The 20,776-nt window shown below is 37.2% G+C and overlaps 1 protein-coding gene across 1 annotated transcript in view; it reads right to left on the bottom strand.

Moving 5' to 3' along the window:
• Window positions 1-20,776, bottom strand: part of LOC123549541 (uncharacterized) — a 43,287-nt gene that overhangs the window by 13,256 nt on the left and 9,255 nt on the right. The window contains exons 2-5 of the mRNA XM_045337709.2: window positions 19,073-19,121; window positions 14,070-14,130; window positions 10,065-10,150; window positions 3,336-3,512 (exon numbers count right to left, since the gene is read on the bottom strand). Coding sequence (XP_045193644.2) covers window positions 3,336-3,368 — 33 coding nt within the window. The 5' untranslated portion in view covers window positions 3,369-3,512; window positions 10,065-10,150; window positions 14,070-14,130; window positions 19,073-19,121. The remainder of the gene's footprint in view (window positions 1-3,335; window positions 3,513-10,064; window positions 10,151-14,069; window positions 14,131-19,072; window positions 19,122-20,776) is intronic.

The following is a 20,776-nucleotide window of genomic DNA, read 5'->3' on the forward strand; positions in this document are numbered from 1 at the left end:
CCCCTGTGGCCTTGACCTTTGACCTGGTGATCCCAAAGTCAGTAGGATTGGTGTACTCATAAAGTACTATCAGCATGTAAAGTTTGAAGGTCCTGGGTGAAATGGTTTGCGAGAAAAGTGCCTTCATGCAAAAAATTAACGTTGGCCCCAGTGACCTTGACCTTTGACCTGGTGACCCCAAAGTTAGTAGGAGTGGTGTACTCAATAAGTACTATCAGCATGTGAAGTTTGAAGGTCCTGGGTGAAGTGGTTCGCGAGTAAAGTGCCTTCATGCAAAAAGTTAACGTTAGCTCCTGTGTCCTTGACTTTTGACCTGGTGACCCCAAAGTCAGTAGGGGTGGTGTACTCAGTAAGTACTATCAGCATGTGAAGTTTGAAGGTCCTGGGTGCATTGGTTCGCATGTAAAGTGCCTTCATGCAAAAAGTTAACATTGGCCCCTGTGACCTTGACCTTTGACCTGGTGACCCCAAAGTCAGTAGGGGTGGTGTACTCAATAAGTACTATCAGCATGTGAAGTTTGAAGGTCCTGGGTGAAGTGGTTCGCGAGTAAAGTGCCTTCATGCAAAAAGTTATTGTTAGCCCCTGTGACCTTGACCTTTGACCTGGTGACCCCAAAGTCAGTAGGGGTGGTGTACTCAATAAGTACTATCAGCATGTGAAGTTTGAAGGTCCTGGGTGCAGTGGTTCGCGAGTAAAATACCTTCATGCAAAAAGTTAACGTTGGCCCCTGTGACCTTGACCGTTGACCTGGTGACCCCAAAGTCAGTTAGGGTGGTGTACTCAATAAGTACTATCAGCACGTGAAGTTTGAAGGTCCTGGATGCAGTGGTTCGCGAGTAAAGTGCCTTCATGCAAAAAGTTAACGTTGTGACTAACGAACTAACGAACGAACGGACGGACAGTTGAAAACTAATATGCCTCCCTTCGGGGGCATAATAATTCCGAAGTGCCTAGGCCGATTTGGCTAGTTATCAAACTTGGCCAAGCACTTATAGGCAGACACATTTTGTTGAAGTTTGGTGAAGATCGGATGAGAAATGTTCGACTTAAGAGTGCGGACAAGCTTTGTATTAGACACACACACAGACTGGAGTAAATCAATATGTCTCCCACACGACTGTGTGGTGGCAGACATAATAAAGAAGTAATTCATTGTATAAGATACAAACACTTTAATTTTATCACACTGGAAACATGTAAATATTAATTAAACAGAGATGAATATTTGTGCTTGTTTTAGCACTATGTCATTTTGAAATACATGTTTCACGGTTTACACATTCCAGGTAAGCATACAAAACAGTGTTACAATGTTTATCAAAACTATTAGTAAATATAATGGTATAGAACTTACAAAAAACATTATATCATTCATTTAGGTTAGATGTTTTTCTTTTTCTCTTCACTTCTGTGTTCTAAGAGTGTGATTTACAATCCAAAGTAATTCGCATATTCACTAGACATAATATTGCATATATGTCCATTTTTTTTTTCTGTTAATTTGCAATTAATCAACTTACAAACTTGTCAAAGCAGTAGATTATATAAAATTTAGCTTTTATAATATTACATGCAAAATATCAGCACAACTATGAAATGTTGCAATAAAAGCAAGTAATTGTCAAGTCTTTTGGATTCATTTTCAATATCTGGTATTGGCATTAGGTCACAGCTTTTCAAATGATGTAAACTGTCCAGACATTCACATCTGGAATCAGGTGATTGTATGATTGTGCGATTTATCAGCAGATAGAGAAATTTAATTGTAACATGATTGTTTTTTTAAAATGGCCAATTTATGGTCAGTTCAAGGTGTTAGGGAGCTATTTATACATGTATGTACAGCCACTGGAAGCAAACTTATTAACAAAATGTTTCAAATATAACTTTGTTAAAGTGATTTAAAACAACTTGTACAGGTGCAACCCCCAACTTGGAGTGGGTTAGCAAAGGAATTTCTCTGGCTTCAGAGGAAACATGGATGAAAAACAAGAGCACCGCCTTGCGGGTGCTGACGCTCATCTGATTTCTTTTTGTAAAATAGAAAAATTGTCCTACCCATGATTTTCTAAGTCCAAAAAAGGCCATAATTCTTGCAAAAAGCAGGATGGAGTTATGTTTCTTGATGTACATAGTCAGCTTATGATGGTGAACAACTGTTGCAAGTTTCAAAGCAATAGCTAGCTTTCATAGTTTAGGAGAAAAGCTGACCTAAACATAAAACTTAACCAGGCAATGCCGACGCCGACACAGACGCCGACCAAGTGATGACAATAACTCATCTTTTTTTTCTCAAAAAATCAGATGAGCTAAAAATGTGGATAGACAACAAGTAGTGAGTGATCACTTAGTGCTCAGGTCAACTATTAAGAAGAATTAAACTCAAATGTAAACAAGAGCTGTCTCCATAGGATGACACATGCCCCCGATGGCACTTTGAATGAATAGTTATGGCCGATGTTAGAGTTTAGGACATTCGACCTACGGACCTGGGTCTTGCGCACGACATGTCATCTTACTGTGGTACACATTCATGCCCAATAATTTTAAAATCCATGCATGAATGACAAAGATATGGACCTGACACGCCCATCAATGCACTATCATGAAATATGACCTTTATCGTCTAAGTGTGACCTTGACCTTTGAGCTACGGACCTGGGTCTTGCATGCGACACGTCATCTTACTGTGGTACACATTCATGCCAAGTTATTTGAAAATCCATCCATGGATGACAAAGATATGGACCGGACACGAATGCACTATCTTGAAAAATGACCTTTAACGTTTAACTGTGACCTTGACCTTTGAGGTATGGACCTGGGTCTTGCACGCGACACGTCGTCTTACTGTGGTACACATTCATGCCAAGTTATTTGAAAATCCATCCATGGATGACAAAGATATGGACCGGACACAAATGCACTATCATGAAAAATGACCTGTAACGTCTGTGACCTTGACCTTTGAGCTACAGACCTGGGTCTTGCATGCGACATGTCGTCTTACTGTGGTACACATTCATGCCAAGTTATTTGAAAATCCACCTATCGATGACAAAGATATGGACCAGACACGAAAATTGCGGACAGACCGACAGACTGTTCAAAAACTATATGCCTCCCTTCGGGGGCATAAAAATGCTATATTCCAAACACCATGTGAAGGCCACTGAAGCAACATTTAAACAGAGCAGTGAGTGATCACTTAGTGCTCAGGTGAGCTATAAACAAGAATTAAACTTATGTGTAAAAATGCCATGTTTAGGCCACTAAAGATACATTTAAACAGTAAAAGCCACTGTAATCCTAACTATTTCAGCACCGTACAAACCTGTGAAACAAATTCTGCAAATGCTGCCTTCATGCCGCTGAAGATAATGACAGGAGATTGCGGGTAGTAAATGAAGTATAAACATTGTGTCGGCTGGTAACCTTTCTTCTTTGAATTTGGAAGATACAAACGTCCCCACAGCAAGCCCTCGCGTAACAGTAATGATACGCTGCAACCCTGGAATACACACGGTTAAATTATAATACTTTAATTTACACCTAAAAGTACATGTATTCTGTATTCAGCTTGTATATCACATTCTAGCACAAAACTGCTGTTTCTGTCACTTTTCAGGGGTGTTTTAACAGGAAAGGAAACGTGTGTTAACAGAAAGATTCTCGCGCTTGCGTGCCGTTATAACACCTTTTTAAATATGCGCGTTCCGTGGCAAAGTGTAAACGTCATTTGGCCCCAAAACGGATAATTCAAAACGAAATGAGGTCAATGTAAAACAACAACTCTGACATTCCCACACATGTCGTGGTAATTTAATGACGTTGAGTGACATTGTATGCATCTATCACGCTTTACGCATTTTATGCTAGAATAACGTTAGTGCATGTTTATTTCGTGTTATAACATCTGCAGAATCCCTTGGGATACGTTGGTACCCTCGCCCTAACGGGCTTGGGCACCAACCAATCCCTCAGGATGCTGCAGATGTTATAACACAAAAAAACATGCGTTATCCCTACAAACTAATACAAAACCCTGAAGTTCAGTCCCATAGGTTATGAAACAAGAGCTGTCGCATGCTCGACTATTTCAATGCTGGACAGTGAAACTGGGTAAATCTGAGGAAACTGGAGCTGTCACTGGAGTGTTTAATGACTCCAATGAATGATGGATAAAAGAGAATTTGATTAACCACAGTTTGCTACTATTTACACTTTAAATGTCACTTTGTGAGAACAGCAAAAAGACTTTTTTGGAATAACTTACCTGAGTTAACTATATTTTTATAACTAATAATCAGGTTATAAAATGCTTGAAAAAGTAACTGAAATAGGTTACATAACTTAAAACAGTTACACCCCTGACTGAAAAAGGGAGCATAATTCATATAATATCTGTGCAAGAGTTATGCACCTTGTGTCATATGATGTGGGTGATGATGTGGAACAACTACTTCAAGTCAGAACAAGTCTGAATTAAATCCATTTCCTAATAACTGAGATATAGTGAAAATGGATCAAAATTAACGTAAGATTCTAAGTAAAAAGGGGGCATAATTCATGAAAAATTGGTCCAGAGTTATGCACCTTGTGTCATATGATGTGGGTGGTAAGGTAGAACAACTATTTTAAGTTTGAATCAAATCCATTCAGTAATAAGTCAGACATTTAGTGAAAGTGCACCAAATTAACCTGAAATTCTAAGTATAAAGGGAAGATAATTCATGAAATATTGGTGCCAGAGTTATGACCCTTGTGCCATATGATGCAGGTGATGATGAGGAACAACTATTTTAAGTTCGTATAGTCGAGCTAAAAATCATGTAATGGTGGTATCTCAGAATTTCCCATGTCAAGCAGATGAACGCTTATCTATTCGAATAATTTTTTGGAGCTTATATATTTCAATCGAACGAACCATGAAAAAACGGTAGTTTGAGAAACGCATTTGACAAAATCATTTTAAAGAAATGTCAAAAAGGCTTATTTGTCTATTTTAGTAAACAAATCATATTTTCAACAATCTGTGACAAAAATAATTGTTACATTTAAACAAGTAGCTGTGTTCAATGAACGCTTGATGCCCCCGGTGGCATCCTTGTCGATACAAAGCAACCTAAGTTCAAAACGAGGTCAAGTTCAAGCAAGGTCAAGGACAAACTGAGGTCAGGTGATGTCTGAAGATGAGGAATGGTCACAGGTTACATCTGCATTAGTATCAAGTCATTCTAGTTTGGGGTATTGATGCTAGACGAAACGGTCCCATTTGGTTAACCTCGTACGGACGGACGAACGGACAGGACAATCACTATATGCCTCCCGCATCAGTAGTCTCATGCCAGGGGTATAAAAATTCAATCAGGGAAAAGTGAACAAAAGCAATAAAACTGTTTTATGTTTTCCGAGATTTTAAAGATCTTTCCAAAAATATACCGGGTATGGACCGCACCATGAGAGAACCAACACAGTACATTTGCGACCAGCATGGATCCAGACCAGCCTGCGCATATGCACAGTCTGGTCAGGATCCATGTTGTTCTCTAACAGTTTCTCTAGTTGCAGTCACTTTTGAGAGCGAACAGCATGGATCCTGATCAGACTGTGCATATGTGCAGGCTGGTCTGAATCCATGCTGGTCACATATGCACTATGTTGGTTTTCTCAAGGTGTGGCTCATATAGGCTTTCCAGTAATTACTGTGCTTTCTAATTCAGAATCTAAATATAACACCAAAGATACAACTGTTTTTAAAGGTTGTAGAAAATAAAATGCCTAAATTGTTATATGACACCATTAGGTCCTTTTTGACATGATGGAGCACCATTTTAAGAGTACACTTTTGATATGAAATAATCCTTTTGCGGATAATTAGCAGACTGTTGCTGTAATACTGTACTTAATTATGTGAGCTGCTTTCTAAAAGCAGGTAAGTACATCTTGTCTACATCTCAAGCTGTCCCACTGGAGTATTATGTACTTCTAACACTAGCTTATTAAGGTAGAACGCGACACTTTGCGAACTTTCGAGTAGCGTCTTGAAACTTTGCTTGTGTAAAGTTGACCATATTTCAAACAAGATGCAGTTTTGTTTTTTTTTATTAGTATTAAATCATTGTCTTTTTATAACTTTTATCAAACTATCTATTTGTATTCTTTATCTATGTTTAATGCGATATTTGTAATTTTAGATTGTGTATATGATCTTATACCTGAATAAATCTATCTATCTATCTATCTATGTTTATTTTATACCATTAAAGCCAATCAGTTTTTGTACACGAGACGTCTAAGTTGACTACCAAAGCCCGTTTTTGAAACTGACGTTGCCACGTATCCTTGGCAACTGTTACGGGTAATCCAACAACACCAGCACACAAATTTTCTTAAATTATACATTACTCGACGAGAATTATTTTTTCCTTTATGGTGACGTAAAAATCATTGTTTTACACCGACAAATACTTGAAAAATGGAAAGAAAATCGCCATTTATGACTAAAAATTGACGTTCAGTTTCACAGCATTTTTCAGCTTTAAATCAGCATATTAAAAAATCCCTGAATTAAATTTTTGAATTTTTTCAATAAACGGTGTTTAAAATGTATACCAAGTCCAAATGACAAATAAAACTGGGGGGTCACCGACTTAGTTTTTTCTGTACATGTGATTTTATTCCCCCCACCCCCATATGTAAATTTTGTACCATAATTCGACGTCTGCAGATACGGTCGAGACATCATAATTCAGCCATTTTGAAATTCGCTTTTAATATATTTTCTATATAATAATGATTTTTTTCATCTTTTTCTTATTCAAAGTACCAATTTAACAAGTTTTCCGTTGTAATACACAGCTAAAATGAAGAATTCATACATATGCAATTGTGTAGATAGTTCTGAGGTTTCACATTTGAAACAAAAAGTTAAAGCATAATTATTTTAAAATATCATAGATCAGTATTATACAGCAGTTTCATATAAGTTTGCCCTCCATGAGAGTAAAGCTTAATTGTTTCGTGTTTTTCTTGATATTATCCCTTTTCCTCCATAAGCACACACGCACGCACGCACGCACTACGCACATCCCAATGTCATACAGTTTTACTATTTCGTTTCTAACTTCTCCAGCCTGGTAACATATGACAATACGATTAGTTTCTATGGTCTCTTCCAGTTAATTTTCAGTTCCACGCAAATGTTCACATATTTTGACGGTGGGATTTGGTTTTACTAGTCAGAGTATTTTGAAATTTTATAGCAAAGGGCACTATTTGAGATATGAGTTCCAGGACAATCATGATATGAGCCGCGCCATGCACAGGCTGGTCAGGATCCATGCTGGTCGCAAATGCACAATGTTGGTTTTCCCATGGCACGGCTCAACAAGAGGTATTGATTTGAATACTATCCTAAAGTTACATTAACGCATAAGCGTAGCTTTATAAAATTCTGATGAGTGAACTGCTAAATTGTTTGAAAATTGTTACATTCTGAATGTTGACATCTCAGACGCTTATTATAATAAAAATAAATAAAAAATAAAATCTTACACATATACATATACTGGTACAAATCCTAGTATCCGGTATCTCGTAAATACGAAACCAGGACTAGCAAGTTTGAGCCGTCGGTCCTATGTAGAAAGTTACGATTCTTGAGTCGCTCATATAGATAATTACTACATAGAATTATACATGTTTAACCGCTGATGAGTTACAGCGAGTTTCCATCACAACCACTGTTTTCTGTGTTTCTTTCTTTTACCCAATCCGCTTAGCTCAGTTCTATGAATCGCTTTTTCGATCCCTGGATAGGGCGTGACAATTTGGTAGAAGGTATCTGTCCGAAATCATTCGTCCTCCACCTCCGATTTTATGTGGTGAAGTTGAAAGTTACTTGTTGAGGAACACTGGTTAGGTTAACCGCCTATTGTAACAGAAAACAGTGCTAAACCTAAAACAAATAAACAGTTTTCTTTCTTTTTTATTTTATGGAATATTTATCATTTTAGCACAGTATTTACTCCTATTTGTTACGTTTTGATAGTACTCTAATATTATGAAAAATATTATTATGAATATTTTTTCTATATGTTCTATGAATACAAGGATAACCTTTCTAAAACACATCTCTGGAGAGCTAAAACCTCTTTGGAAAGGATGGTGTTTTCTATCTAGCATTAGTAATAAATTAAGCCCTTTTTAGACAACCGCCCCGCACATGAATATAAAAATTCCTGTTTTCCCCATGGCTGCTCTTTATTGAATCGGGGTGTCTAACTACTCTCGAAACAATCGAAATATTTCCAAAACGTAAAATTTATGTTTATTCCAACATGATGACATAACGTTATTAGGCTTTTAATTTTTCTTATTATTTTTGTAAAAGTTTACAATGTTGTGTCTGTATCAATCAATGTCTAATCATGAATTTAAGAGGAAATGCAAGAAATCCTTGCCAAGTTGAAAAGGACTCTTTTGACTAAATTCTTCTTAAATAGGTTAAAAATTGATCACAAGACACACACGAGCACCCGTTAATTACGTATTTTTATCTGGGGTAGTGGAAATAATGTAATAGTTTGCGTAATAAATTTCCCCACAGTAACAGAGTTTTAAAGGCTATTTTGATCTAACAGTAGAGTTTATCTTAAAATGAAGATTTAACAGAAACAAATACTCATTCGATTAAATAAATTCATATCATATTACCTTTTAGTCAAATTTTAGGCTTGTTGTACATTAAACCAAGATTAAAGCCTATTTTTATCAAAACTCCAACGTCACATTTGTCGCTCTGACGTAACTTTATTTACGTAAATATCAAGTCTAAGGTTTAAGTGATCACCACAAATTATACACATTGTAAATGCAGATACTTGTTGACTGAAAAGAATGATTTAACGACAACAGTCCCGACAGACGTGAACTCAAGGTACATCAAAATGGACGTCTAAGGTTTTGCGGAGAAAAAAGTTTACAGAAATATCATAAATGTAAAAATACGCCTTATAGAGGCATATCTGGATTTTAAATTAAACAAAATGTAGAAACGAACCAATAACTTCCTGAATTTAGGAGGCACATATCCACTAATTATCACAGTTGTGCCACATGACACATTAAAGATACCAATCCCTTCGATGTTTTTTTTTGCTCCAGTGGCACTTATATAATATATGGAACATGGAACAAAAAAACTAAGTCGGTGACCCCCCAGTTTTATTTGCATTTGTATACCTTAAACACCGTTTAGATTGAAAAAATTCCAAAATTTAATTCAGCGGATTTGTTTCATATGCGGATTTAAAAGCCAAATAAAATTCTGCGAAACTAAACGTCAATTTTTAGTCAAAAACGGTGATTTTCTTTCCCTTTTTCAAATATTTAACGGTGTAAAACAATGATTTTACATCACCATAAAGAATAATAATTCTCGTCGAATAATTATAATTTAATTTGGTGGGGCGGGTGCCTTGCAGTTCCCGTAACAGTTGCCAAGGATACGCGCAACGTCAGTTTCAAAACGGGCTTTGGTATCACAACACTACGTCTCATGTACGAAAACTGTTTCGCTCTATAATATAAAATATACTGCATCTGGGTATGTTGGCAACTTTACACTTGCAAAATTCAAGACGCTACTCGAAAGTTCGCAAAGTGTCGCGTTCTACCTTAAAGGAAAACAGTAATCTGCTTATGAATCTGACTTACATTTTGGTTACCTTAATGTTTGTGAACTTCTAATGGCTGTTCATAATACCTTGCAATATTCCCTCAAATTCGAGACTGACTGAAATGGAGTTTACATTCTCTCAAAATACTTGGTACTTTTTCAAACATTTTATTCACATTTTTGCGTCAGTGTACATTTTTGGTAACCCTGATACGTACTGGAAAATGACAGACGCTATAACATGAACCTACATTGTAACAAGCTTTAAATGTTACAGTCATACATGTACATAATAAACTTTACCAATCAACTGCAAACCATATCACTTTAAAGCCATACTGATAAAACCTGCTGCTGGGATTTCAAATACTGAATACATACCTTGTGAAAATAGTTCTTGATCTGTTTTATTAACCGAGTCCTTAACTTAGATGGAGAGTTATTGACATCAGCAAAAGATGAAGAACCTGTTAAATTATAAAATTACAGACTTCATTAATTAAATCTTACATTATCAATATACATAAAGAACTCATACAAAGATGTGACACAAGATATATCAACGAACATGTGAAGGCAACGACGTATAATTAAAAAATTTTTTATACTATCTTGCATGATGGCCCTATATTGCTCACCTGCATGTTTTGCCGCTGACTGCATGATGGCCCTATTTTGCTCACCTGCATGTTTTGCTTCTGATTGCATGATGGCCCTATTTTGCTCACCTGCATGTTTTGCTGCTGATTGCATGATGGCCCTATATGCTCACCAGCATGTTTTGCTGCTGATTGCATGATGGCCCTATGTTGCTCGGAGGGGGGGGGTTCAGGGGGCGGCGTGGGAATGAGCCCTATTTTGCTCACCTGCATAGTTTTGCTTCTGGGATTGCAGATGGGCCCTACATGTATATTGCTCACACTGCATGGATTTGCTGCCTTTTTGCATGATGGCCCTATATTGCTCATCACCCTGCATGTTTTTGCTGCTGATGCAATGATGGCCCTGTATTGCTCACCTGCATGTTTTGCTTCTGATTGCATGATGGCCCTACATGTATATTGCTCACCTGCATGTTTTGCTGCTGATTGCATGATGGCCCTATATTGCTCACCTGCATGTTTTGCTGCTGATTGCATGATGGCCCTATATTGCTACCTGCATGTTTGCTTCTGATTGCATGGATGGCCCTAATATTGCTTACCTCATGTTTATGCTCTGATTGCATGAGCCATATATTGCTCGCCTGCATGTTTTGTCTGCTGATTGCATAAGAGGGCCCTAAGTGCTCACTTGCAGGTTTTGCTGCTGATTGCAAGATGGCCCTATATTGCTTACCTGCATGTTTTGCTGCTGACTGCATGATGGCCCTATATTGCTTACCTGCATGTTTTGCTGCTGACTGCATGATGGCCCTATATTGCTTACCTCATGTGTGGCTTCGATGGCAAGATGCCCTAACTTGCTTACCTTGCATGTATTGCTTCTGATTGCAAAGATGGCCCTATATGCTTACCTGCATGTTTTGCTGCTGATTGCACGATGGCCCCTAGAATGCATTACACTGCATGTTTGCTGCTGATTGCATGAGGCCCTATATTGCTTACCTGCATGTTTTGCTTCTGATTGCAAGATGCCCTAATTGCTTACCCGCATGTTCTGCTTCTGAGTGCATGATGGCCCTATATTGCATACCTGCTGTTTTGCTCTGATTGCATGATGCCCTCTAATTGCTTACCTGCGATGTTTTGTTTCTGATTGCAAGATGGCCCAGATGCTTACCTGCATGTTTTGCTTCTGATTCAAGATGACCTATATTGCTTACCTGCATGTATTAGCCTGCTGATTGCTTGAGCCATATATTTGCTCACCGGCATGTTTTGCTGCTGATTGCAATGATGGCCCTATATTGCTTACCTGCATGTTTTGCTGCTGATTGCATGATGGCCCTATATTGCTTACCTGCATGTTTTGCTGCTGATTGCATGATGGCCCTATATTGCTTACCTGCATGTTTTGCTGCTGATTGCATGAGCCATATATTGCTCACCTGCATGTTTTGCTGCTGATTGCATGATGGCCCTATATTGCTTACCTGCATGTTTTGCTTCTGATTGCATGATGGCCCTATATTGCTTACCTGCATGTTTTGCTGCTGATTGCATGATGGTCCTGTATTGCTTACCTGCATGTTTTGCTGCTGATTGCATGAGCCATATATTGCTCACCTGCATGTTTTGCTGCTGATTGCATGATGGCCCTATATTGCTTACCTGCATGTTTTGCTGCTGATTGCAAGATGGCCCTATATTGCTCACCTGCATGTTTTGCTTCTGATTGCATGATGGCCCTATATTGCTTACCTGCATGTTTTGCTGCTGATTGCATGATGGCCCTATATTGCTTACCTGCATGTTTTGCTGCTGATTGCATGATGGCCCTATATTGCTTACCTGCATGTTTTGCTGCTGATAAGATTGCATGATGGTCCTGTATTGCTCATAACATCTGATTGGAGGATAATGCAAGATACAGAAGACACTTTAATCGTAGAAACTTTCCTAGTTTTTTTTAGCACACCATAATTAAGCAATGCACCAAAAAACAAGTGAATGAAGTATTGCCATCAATACAACGTCCCCTACTAGAATGCACCTAATTTTCTCTACTGCGTAAACATAATGATCTGATATCTGTCAATGATGTATAAAACAATAATGTACTATATATACAAATGTTACTATACAACACAACTGGATTAAAATGTCATATAATAAAACCCACAGTTGTTTTCATATTGAATTTTTTTGGCTGATTATAAAAATGTTATCATATAAGTTATTTACAGTAAGAACAAAGGGAAATTAATCTTAAAAAAAAAAATCTATATAATATAAATCCACAAGAAACTCTTTACCAGGTAGAGATAGGTCAAAATACACCTAAAAATTGGATGCAACATGCATGCGGTATCCACAGAAAAGTGGGCTCATTTCTCTACCGCCAGTAATAAAAAAGTTACAATAAAATCTATTTATAATAAAAACAAAAGGATGTATTCTAAAAACAAGGTGCCTCATTGTGGTGACTTTGGTCCAAGTTACATCAAAATCCCTCCCTGCAATGAAGACGAAATGTTCCGTACAAAATCATTCTGAATTTGAGACCTGTGATCTCTAAATATGGACCTTGACCTTAGACCTAGGGACTGGTTCTTGGCGCATGACATGTTGTCTCATCCAGGAATATTTGTGCCAACTGATATCTAAATCTGCTTTGCATGACAAAGTTATAGACCAGACAGAAAAAAATCCTCTTGACCTTTGATCTCAAGTGTGACCTTGACCCTTTAAGCTAGGGTACTAGGGTTTGCGCAAGACACCTCCTCTCATCATGGGAACATTTATGCCAAGTAATATTGAAAGCCCTGATAGATGAAAGTGTCTGATCGGACAGAAAAAACCTTATGACCTTTGACCTCCATTGTACCCTTGACCTTTGAGCTAGGATCTGGCTTTGCGCATGACATGTTGTCTCATCATGGGGAACATTTGTGCCAAGTAATATTAAAATCCCTTCATAGATGGCAGAGTTATGACGGGAACAGGAAACAAACTCTGTTGACCTTTGACTCCCCAATTGTGACCTTGACCTTGGAGCTAGGGTCCGGATTAGCGCATGACATTTGTCTGCATCATGGGAAACATTTGTGCTAAGTGATATTATAATCCTTATGTTGGCTTGGATAGACCAGACAACACGAAACAACCCTGTTCATTGCTATGTTAACATTTTGACTGCAAGTGTGAACTGACCTTGAGCTAGGGGTCTGAAAGTTGTGCATGTCACATCGTTTTATTATGAGGTACCATTTGTGCCAAGTAAATAATAAAATCCCTTCATGGATGGGAGAGTTATGGACCGGACAGGAAAAAAGACCTCCAATTGTGACCTTGACCTTTGAGCTAGGGGTCTGTGCACATGACACGTCATCTCATCAATGGGGAACATTTGTGCGCCAGTAATACTACAATCCCTTCAAGATGGGAGAGTTGTGGACTGAACAGAAAAAAGCCCGTTGACCTTTGACCTCCAATGTGACCTTGACCTTTTGAGCCCAGGGGTCGGGTTTTGCGCATGACACGTCCGTCTCATCATTGGGAACATTGGTGCCATGTAATATAAAATCTCCTTCAAGGTTGGACAGAGTTAAGGACCGACACGAAATTGCAGACGGACAGACGGAATTACGGAAAAGCGCATTCCTATAGTCGCCGAAACTGGTTTTCAACCAGTTGGGGACTAATAAAATTCTTACACAAGTATTAGTAATTGTAATAACTAACCTTTGCGTTGTTTTATAATAAGCAAGTTCTATGCACTTACCTTGTTTCTCCGAGAGATGATAGGCACTCCACTGTCTTTTTTGTAGAATACATTTGTAAACCTGAAATGAGATAGAAACAATAATTGCAACTTACGTAAATTCATCAAGCATATAAAAAAGGAAGAAATTTTTTAGAAAGTACATTTGCCAAACAATGAAATTCTATTAGTCCTTGTAGTGACAACATTGAAGTTGTTTTTTTTTTTTGTAACTTATAATGAACTGACTTCTCATAAGCACATAATATCAATATTTTTGTATTTCACGTCTTATTCTTATATTCACTATAGCAAACCTTAGAATTTTGTCCTATTGACCACTAAAAACATCAACATCAGCTAATTTTTGTATATTATCATTTACCCATTTCATTATATATACCAGATTTTTATAGCGCTCTTTTCATCTATAAAAATGTATAAGAAACAAGAGCACCATCTGTGGGTGCCATCTCTCATCTGCAAGTGCATGACAATATGTAAGAAAAGAGAATTAGTTCAGATTTTGTAAGTACAAAAAGGTTCATAGTTCTGACAAAATGCAGATTAGAGTTATGGGTTTTGGCCTACATAGTCCTCTAATGATGATAAACAAGTGTGCAAAGTTTCAAAGCTTTACCTCTTTTAGCTTTTGAGAAAAAGAAACCTTAACAAAAAATTTAACTAAGATACTCGAATTTTCTCAGTAAAAAAGGGCCATAACTCTGACAAAATGCATATCAGAGTTAGAGTTCTTGGCCTACAAAGTCCTCTAATGATGATAAACACGTGTGCAAAGTTTCAAAGCTGTAGCTCTTATAGTTTTCACTTTGATTTAACTGCCAAACCAAACAAGAGCTGTCACAGGAGACAGTGTACTTGACTATTTCAATGCTGTATACAGTGTAGTGAAACTGGGCACATCTGAGGAAACTGGAGCTGTCACTGGACTGTTTAATGACTCCAATGGATGAGGATACTGCACAAAAGCTTGAGTCTGTTTCAAATATATTAAGTCATAAGAGAGATAAAGTGTATCAAAACACTATATAAGTATAATTCTAAGCAAAAAGGGGGCATCATTCATAAAATTTTGGTGCAAGGATTATGCACCTTGTGTCATATGATGTGGAACAACTACTTTGAGTTTGAATCAAACCAACTTCTTAATAACTGAAATATAGTGAAAATGCATCAAAATAAACCTTAAATTCTAAGTAAAAAGAGGCATAATTCATGAAAAATTGGTGTCAGAGTTATGCACCCTTGTGTCATATGATGTGGGGTGATAAGGTGAAAACTATTTTAAGTTTGAATCAAATCCATTAGTAACAAGAGCTGTGCCGTATGACACGCCTCGACTTCTCGAAGTGGCTTCAAGACTCAAAAATCAGATCCCCAATATTAGAGCTTTGCCAGTAAAAACTTTATAAAACTTTAGACAAACATTCTAAGTTAAAAAGGGGAATAACTCTGACAACATTCAAATCAAATCAAATTTATGGGAACTGTTTCTCCATGTGTTCACCTTGATAGTTAATAACTATTTTAAGTTTCAAGTCAATAGCTTTGATATTAACAGAGATATTTGACTTTATCAGAAACTTAAACAAAAAAATTCTAAGTCAAAAAGGGGCATCACTCGATCAAATTCAAATCAGAGTTATGGGGATTGTTTCTCCTGGTGTAGACTTTGATAGTAAATAATTATTTTAAGTTTCAACTCGATAGCTTTGATAGTAACAGAGATATAAATTTGACATTATCAAAAAACTTACACCAAAAGTTCTAAGTTCAAAAGGGGAATAACTCGTAAAAATTCAAACAGAGTTATGGGGATCGTTTCTTTCTCCTGGTGTAGAAACTTTGATATCGAAACTGTATTTTAGTTTCAACCAATGCTTTGGATAGCAACAGAGATATTTGACTTAAGAAAACTTAACAATTGCAATCAACGCAACACTGGGGCGAAATTGCAATAGATCTACTTTTTTCTCGAAAAGTCAAGCTAAATATCTGAGATAGAGAAAACGTTAACCTGAAATTCAAGTACAAGAGGACCATATGGTCCTGAATCGCTCACCTCTTCCCAAATGACCCGTTTTGAGTAGACGTCGTTTTTTCTATGATTTTTGACTCATATGACTGAGTTTGGAACTTGACCTAGGTATTTACAAGATAAAAAAAATTCTGACCATTTTTCCAGAAGATCCATTGAAAAATATGGTCCTCTTCTAGAAAAGGTAACAAGGTTTTTCTATTATTTGACCTATGACTATGTTAGAAGGACGTGACCCTGTTTTGAACTTTACCTAGATTTCCATCAAGTGAACATTCCTCCACATAATTTTCAATGAAATCACATGAAAAATATGGCCTCTAGAGTGGTCCACAGGGTTTTACATTTTTAACCGACTCTACGCCTAGTTTTTGACGCACGCTACGTGACCCCCGGTTTTTCAAAACTGACCTAGAATATCATCATGTGAACATTCAGATCAATTTTTCATGAAGATCCCATGAAAAAATGAATGAGACCTCTAGAAGTCCAAAAGATGGTAATAATTTTAGACCCTACTGACCTAGTTTTTTTTACTCGCTTGTGACCCATTTCAAACTTGACCTAGAGATCATCAAGATGAACTTCAGACACTTTTCATACAGATCCCATGAAAAGATGGCCTCTAGAGAGGTCACAAGTTTGGTGTTTTTTAGATTTGACCTACTGACCGTGTGTTTTTAAGGCACGTGACCATTTCAAACCTTGACCTAGATATCATCAAGGTGAAACATCTGACCATTTTATCATGAAGATTCACATTCACCAAGTATGGCCTCTAGAGAGGTCACAAGGTTTTTCTATTTTTTAGACCTACTGACCTAGTTTTTGACCGCAGTTGACTCAGTTTCGAACATGACCTAGATATCATCAAGATGAACATTCAGACCAATTTTCACATACCTGAGATCCCGTGAAAAATTTATGGGCCCCCCCTTTAGAGAGGTCCAAGTTTTTTCTATTATTTGACCCTACTGACCTAAGTTTTTGAAGAAGGTCACGTGACCCCACTTTTCAAAATTGACCTAGATATCATCAAATGAACATTCAGACCAACTTTCCCATACAGATCGCCATGAAAAATATGGCCTCTAAAGAGGTCACAAGGTTTTTTATATTTGACCTACTGACCTAATTTTTTGAAGGCATGAGGAGCCACTTCGAACTTACCTAGATATTATCAGATGAACATTCTGACCAATTTTTCATGAAGATCTCATGCAATATATGCCTCTAGAGAGAGTCAACAAAGGTTTTTTCTATTTTCAGACCTACTGACCTAGTTTTGACCGCGTACGTGACCCAGCTTTCGAACTTGACCTAGATATCATCAAGATAACATTCAGACTAATTTTCAGACAGATACCCCTGAAAAATATGGCCTTTAGAAGGTCACAAGGTTTTTCTATATTTGAACCTAGCTGACCTAGTTTTTTGGAAGGCACGTGACCCAGTTTCAAACTTGGACCTGAATCATTAAGGTGAATGTTCTACCAATTTTCATGAAGATCTTTGACATATATGGCCTCTAGAGAGGCCACAAGGTTTTCTATTTTTAGACCTACTGACCTTGTTTTGACACCACGTACCCAGATTTCGAACCTGACCTAATTATCATCAAGATGAACATTCTGACCAATTTTTCAAGAAGATCTTATGAAAATATAAGGGCCTCTAGAGAGGTCACAAGGTATTTCTATGTTAAGACCTACTGACCTAGTTTTTGATGGCACGTGACCCAGTTTCGAACTTGACCTAGATATCATCAAGATGCACATTCTGACCAACTTTCATAAAGATCCCATGAAAAAAATGTGACCTCTATAGTGGTCACAAGCAAAAGTTACGGACGCACCACGCACGCACTAGCACGGACACGGACACCGGCATCACAAAAAGCTCCACCTTGTCACTTTTTGACCAGGTGAGCTAAAAAGGGGTGATGATTCATGCAATATTTGTGCAAGAGTTATAACCCTTGTGTCATATAATGTGAGTGATGATGTTGAACAACTATTTTAAGTTTGAATCAAAATTCCAATCCATTTAGTAATAACGAAATATGTGAAAGTGCATCAAAACTTAACCTGAAAATTCCTTAGGTAAAAGGGTATAATTCATGAAATAATTGGCACAAGAGTTATGGCCCTTGTGTGATATAATGTGAGTGATGATGTTGAACAACTATTTTAAGTTTGAATCAAATCCATTTAGTGATAACTGAGATAATGGTGAAAGTGCATCAAAACTGAAATTCTAAGTAAAATGGTGGATGATTTATTAAATACCAGTGTTATGGGCCTTGTGTCATATGAATATTGCGCTGCATTGCGGGAGATGATGTGGAAAAATTACTTTCAGTTTGAATCAAATCCATCTAGGAATAACTGAGATAGAGAGAAAGTGCATCAAAACTTTAACCTGAAATTCTCATAAAAAGGGGGATAATTCAAGAAATACTGGTGTTAGAGTTATGGCCCTTGTGCCATATGATGTGGGTGATGATGAGGAATAACTATTTTAAGTTAAAAGCAAATCCATCTAGTAATTACAGAGATAAGGAGAAAAAAAGAAAGAGAAAGTATAAAAAAAAACTTTAACCAAGGTGGGGACTGGGGACGCTGATGCCAGGGTGAGTAGGATAGCTCTCCATATACAAAAATGTACTTCGTATAGTCAAGCTAAAAGCTATGTGTTTCATTACATGACATCAGAAATAAATTTTCACATATTTTCAAATTTTTGAATTATGGTCCCAGCTAACATGTCTCAGTCTAGAATATAGACCAGCAGTATAGCACAAACTAAGAAGTATGAACCAGCATTTTATACAAGCAGTAACGTAATTAATACTTTCTAACTATTGCAGATTGATTAAATGATGATTGATACACACTTGTATACAAATAGTTTCTTGCCATTGTGTGTCATAATTTATTGTAACAGAAAAAAGAAGAAAACTCACAAAGCAGTTCCAGCTCTCCAACTTTGTCCATTGTCAAATCACCTTTGTTCTGAAAACAATTATTTATAAACTAATTATAGCATTTTTTAAGTATAAGCATTTTCAACAAAGCTGACAAAAACATACCTTAGAAGTTCAAATTTACGTAAGTCCAAAATAACAATTCTAGTCTACCTATTTGTTTTCTATATGAAGAGTACCTCTATCATATTACAACTGCCATGATTGGCAAATATTAGGAATGCCCAGGACGATTACTTGGTTAATAGGATCCGAATCGATTACAAGGTGAAATCGGTTTCAATTTTGCAAAACTGCTAATAATCGCTCTCAAACAATAAAAATCACAAATACTTTATCTTTAATATATATTTCTTTGACCAGCACAAACACAGACCCACAGTATATTTCCTCTAAAACACATCAACTTGAATATAAGTTAAATAGTCTCAGATTAGCTTGTTTTCCAATATCTAAAATAAAATACGCCAAAATATGACTTATCAATTATCACACTGCTTCCAAACGATAAAGTCAGTAAGTTCCTTATGAAGTCAGCTGCTGAAAGTACCTTTATACGGTCTTTGGGAAAGAAAACAGCATTCCAAATATGGCGGCCGATTAACTGGTTTGATTCAATTACATACAAATGATTAACCGGTTTCAAAATTTTGAAATCGTCCCAGCCCTAGCAAATATTGCAGACACCTGTACCCATTTGAAATTAGTGTATAATTCATCTTCAAACTGTGTGTAATCTTTTATCTTATTTAAGATAAACAGAAACATGTATTAACAAGATGTGTTTGTAAAACATGCATGCTCCCCACGGTGGCCTTTCCTGATCAAAATGACCTTTGTCTTTAGACCAACTGACCCCAAAATCAATAGGGGTTGTCTGCTGATCACAGGCAATTATGTTTTTGAAGTTTGACATCTGAAAAATTTCCATTTTCAATTGTAGGATATCCGTACAGACATCCCTCCATTCTGGTTCCACGCCTTGACAGTACTTGGTGGAACTTAAAACATACTCCTGTTTATATACCACCCTCTTGGAGCAAAAAGGTACCATAACCTTCTATAATTATCAGATATTGGTACCTTTTTGCTCTAAGGAGGCGGATTACCACCTTGAATCACCAAGGAAGTCATACGGAGCCCATACTGCGATCATAACACCCTGCAAGCCTCTTCCGGACATTGTACGTTCTCTTTAATAATACAGAGTCCGCTGTGATAGTCATGCGATGCCCATACAAGCTCTTCTAGGCCTGTGTGGCTTCTGCGAGCTATTCCAGACTTCAACTAGAGCTATCACTAAAGGTGATGAATGTACCCCCCCCCACCCCGCATGCACTGACACAGTACATTGCAATTTGACGCACACAAGATTGCATAATTATGTGGACTGTATACATATAGACTGTATATATACAGTATAGTAACAAAAAACAAAGTCCCATAACTATGCAGAATATTTATCTAAAAGAATGTAACATGCACCATGCACAACTAGGGTTGGTACTGATCACTTGTGTGAAGTTTCATTAAATTGTGTGCAAGGGTTTGGTAGATTAGGCACGCACAAGATTGAATATGCAGACTGTATGTACATAGTATGTTAACAAAAAACAAAGTCCCATAACTCTGCAATTTTTGTCGCTGAAAGAACCTATCATGCCCCATGCACAACTACTGTTG

Source organism: Mercenaria mercenaria, chromosome 6, assembly GCF_021730395.1.
Source record: "Mercenaria mercenaria strain notata chromosome 6, MADL_Memer_1, whole genome shotgun sequence".
In the NCBI taxonomy this organism is placed as follows: Eukaryota; Metazoa; Mollusca; class Bivalvia; order Venerida; family Veneridae; genus Mercenaria; species Mercenaria mercenaria.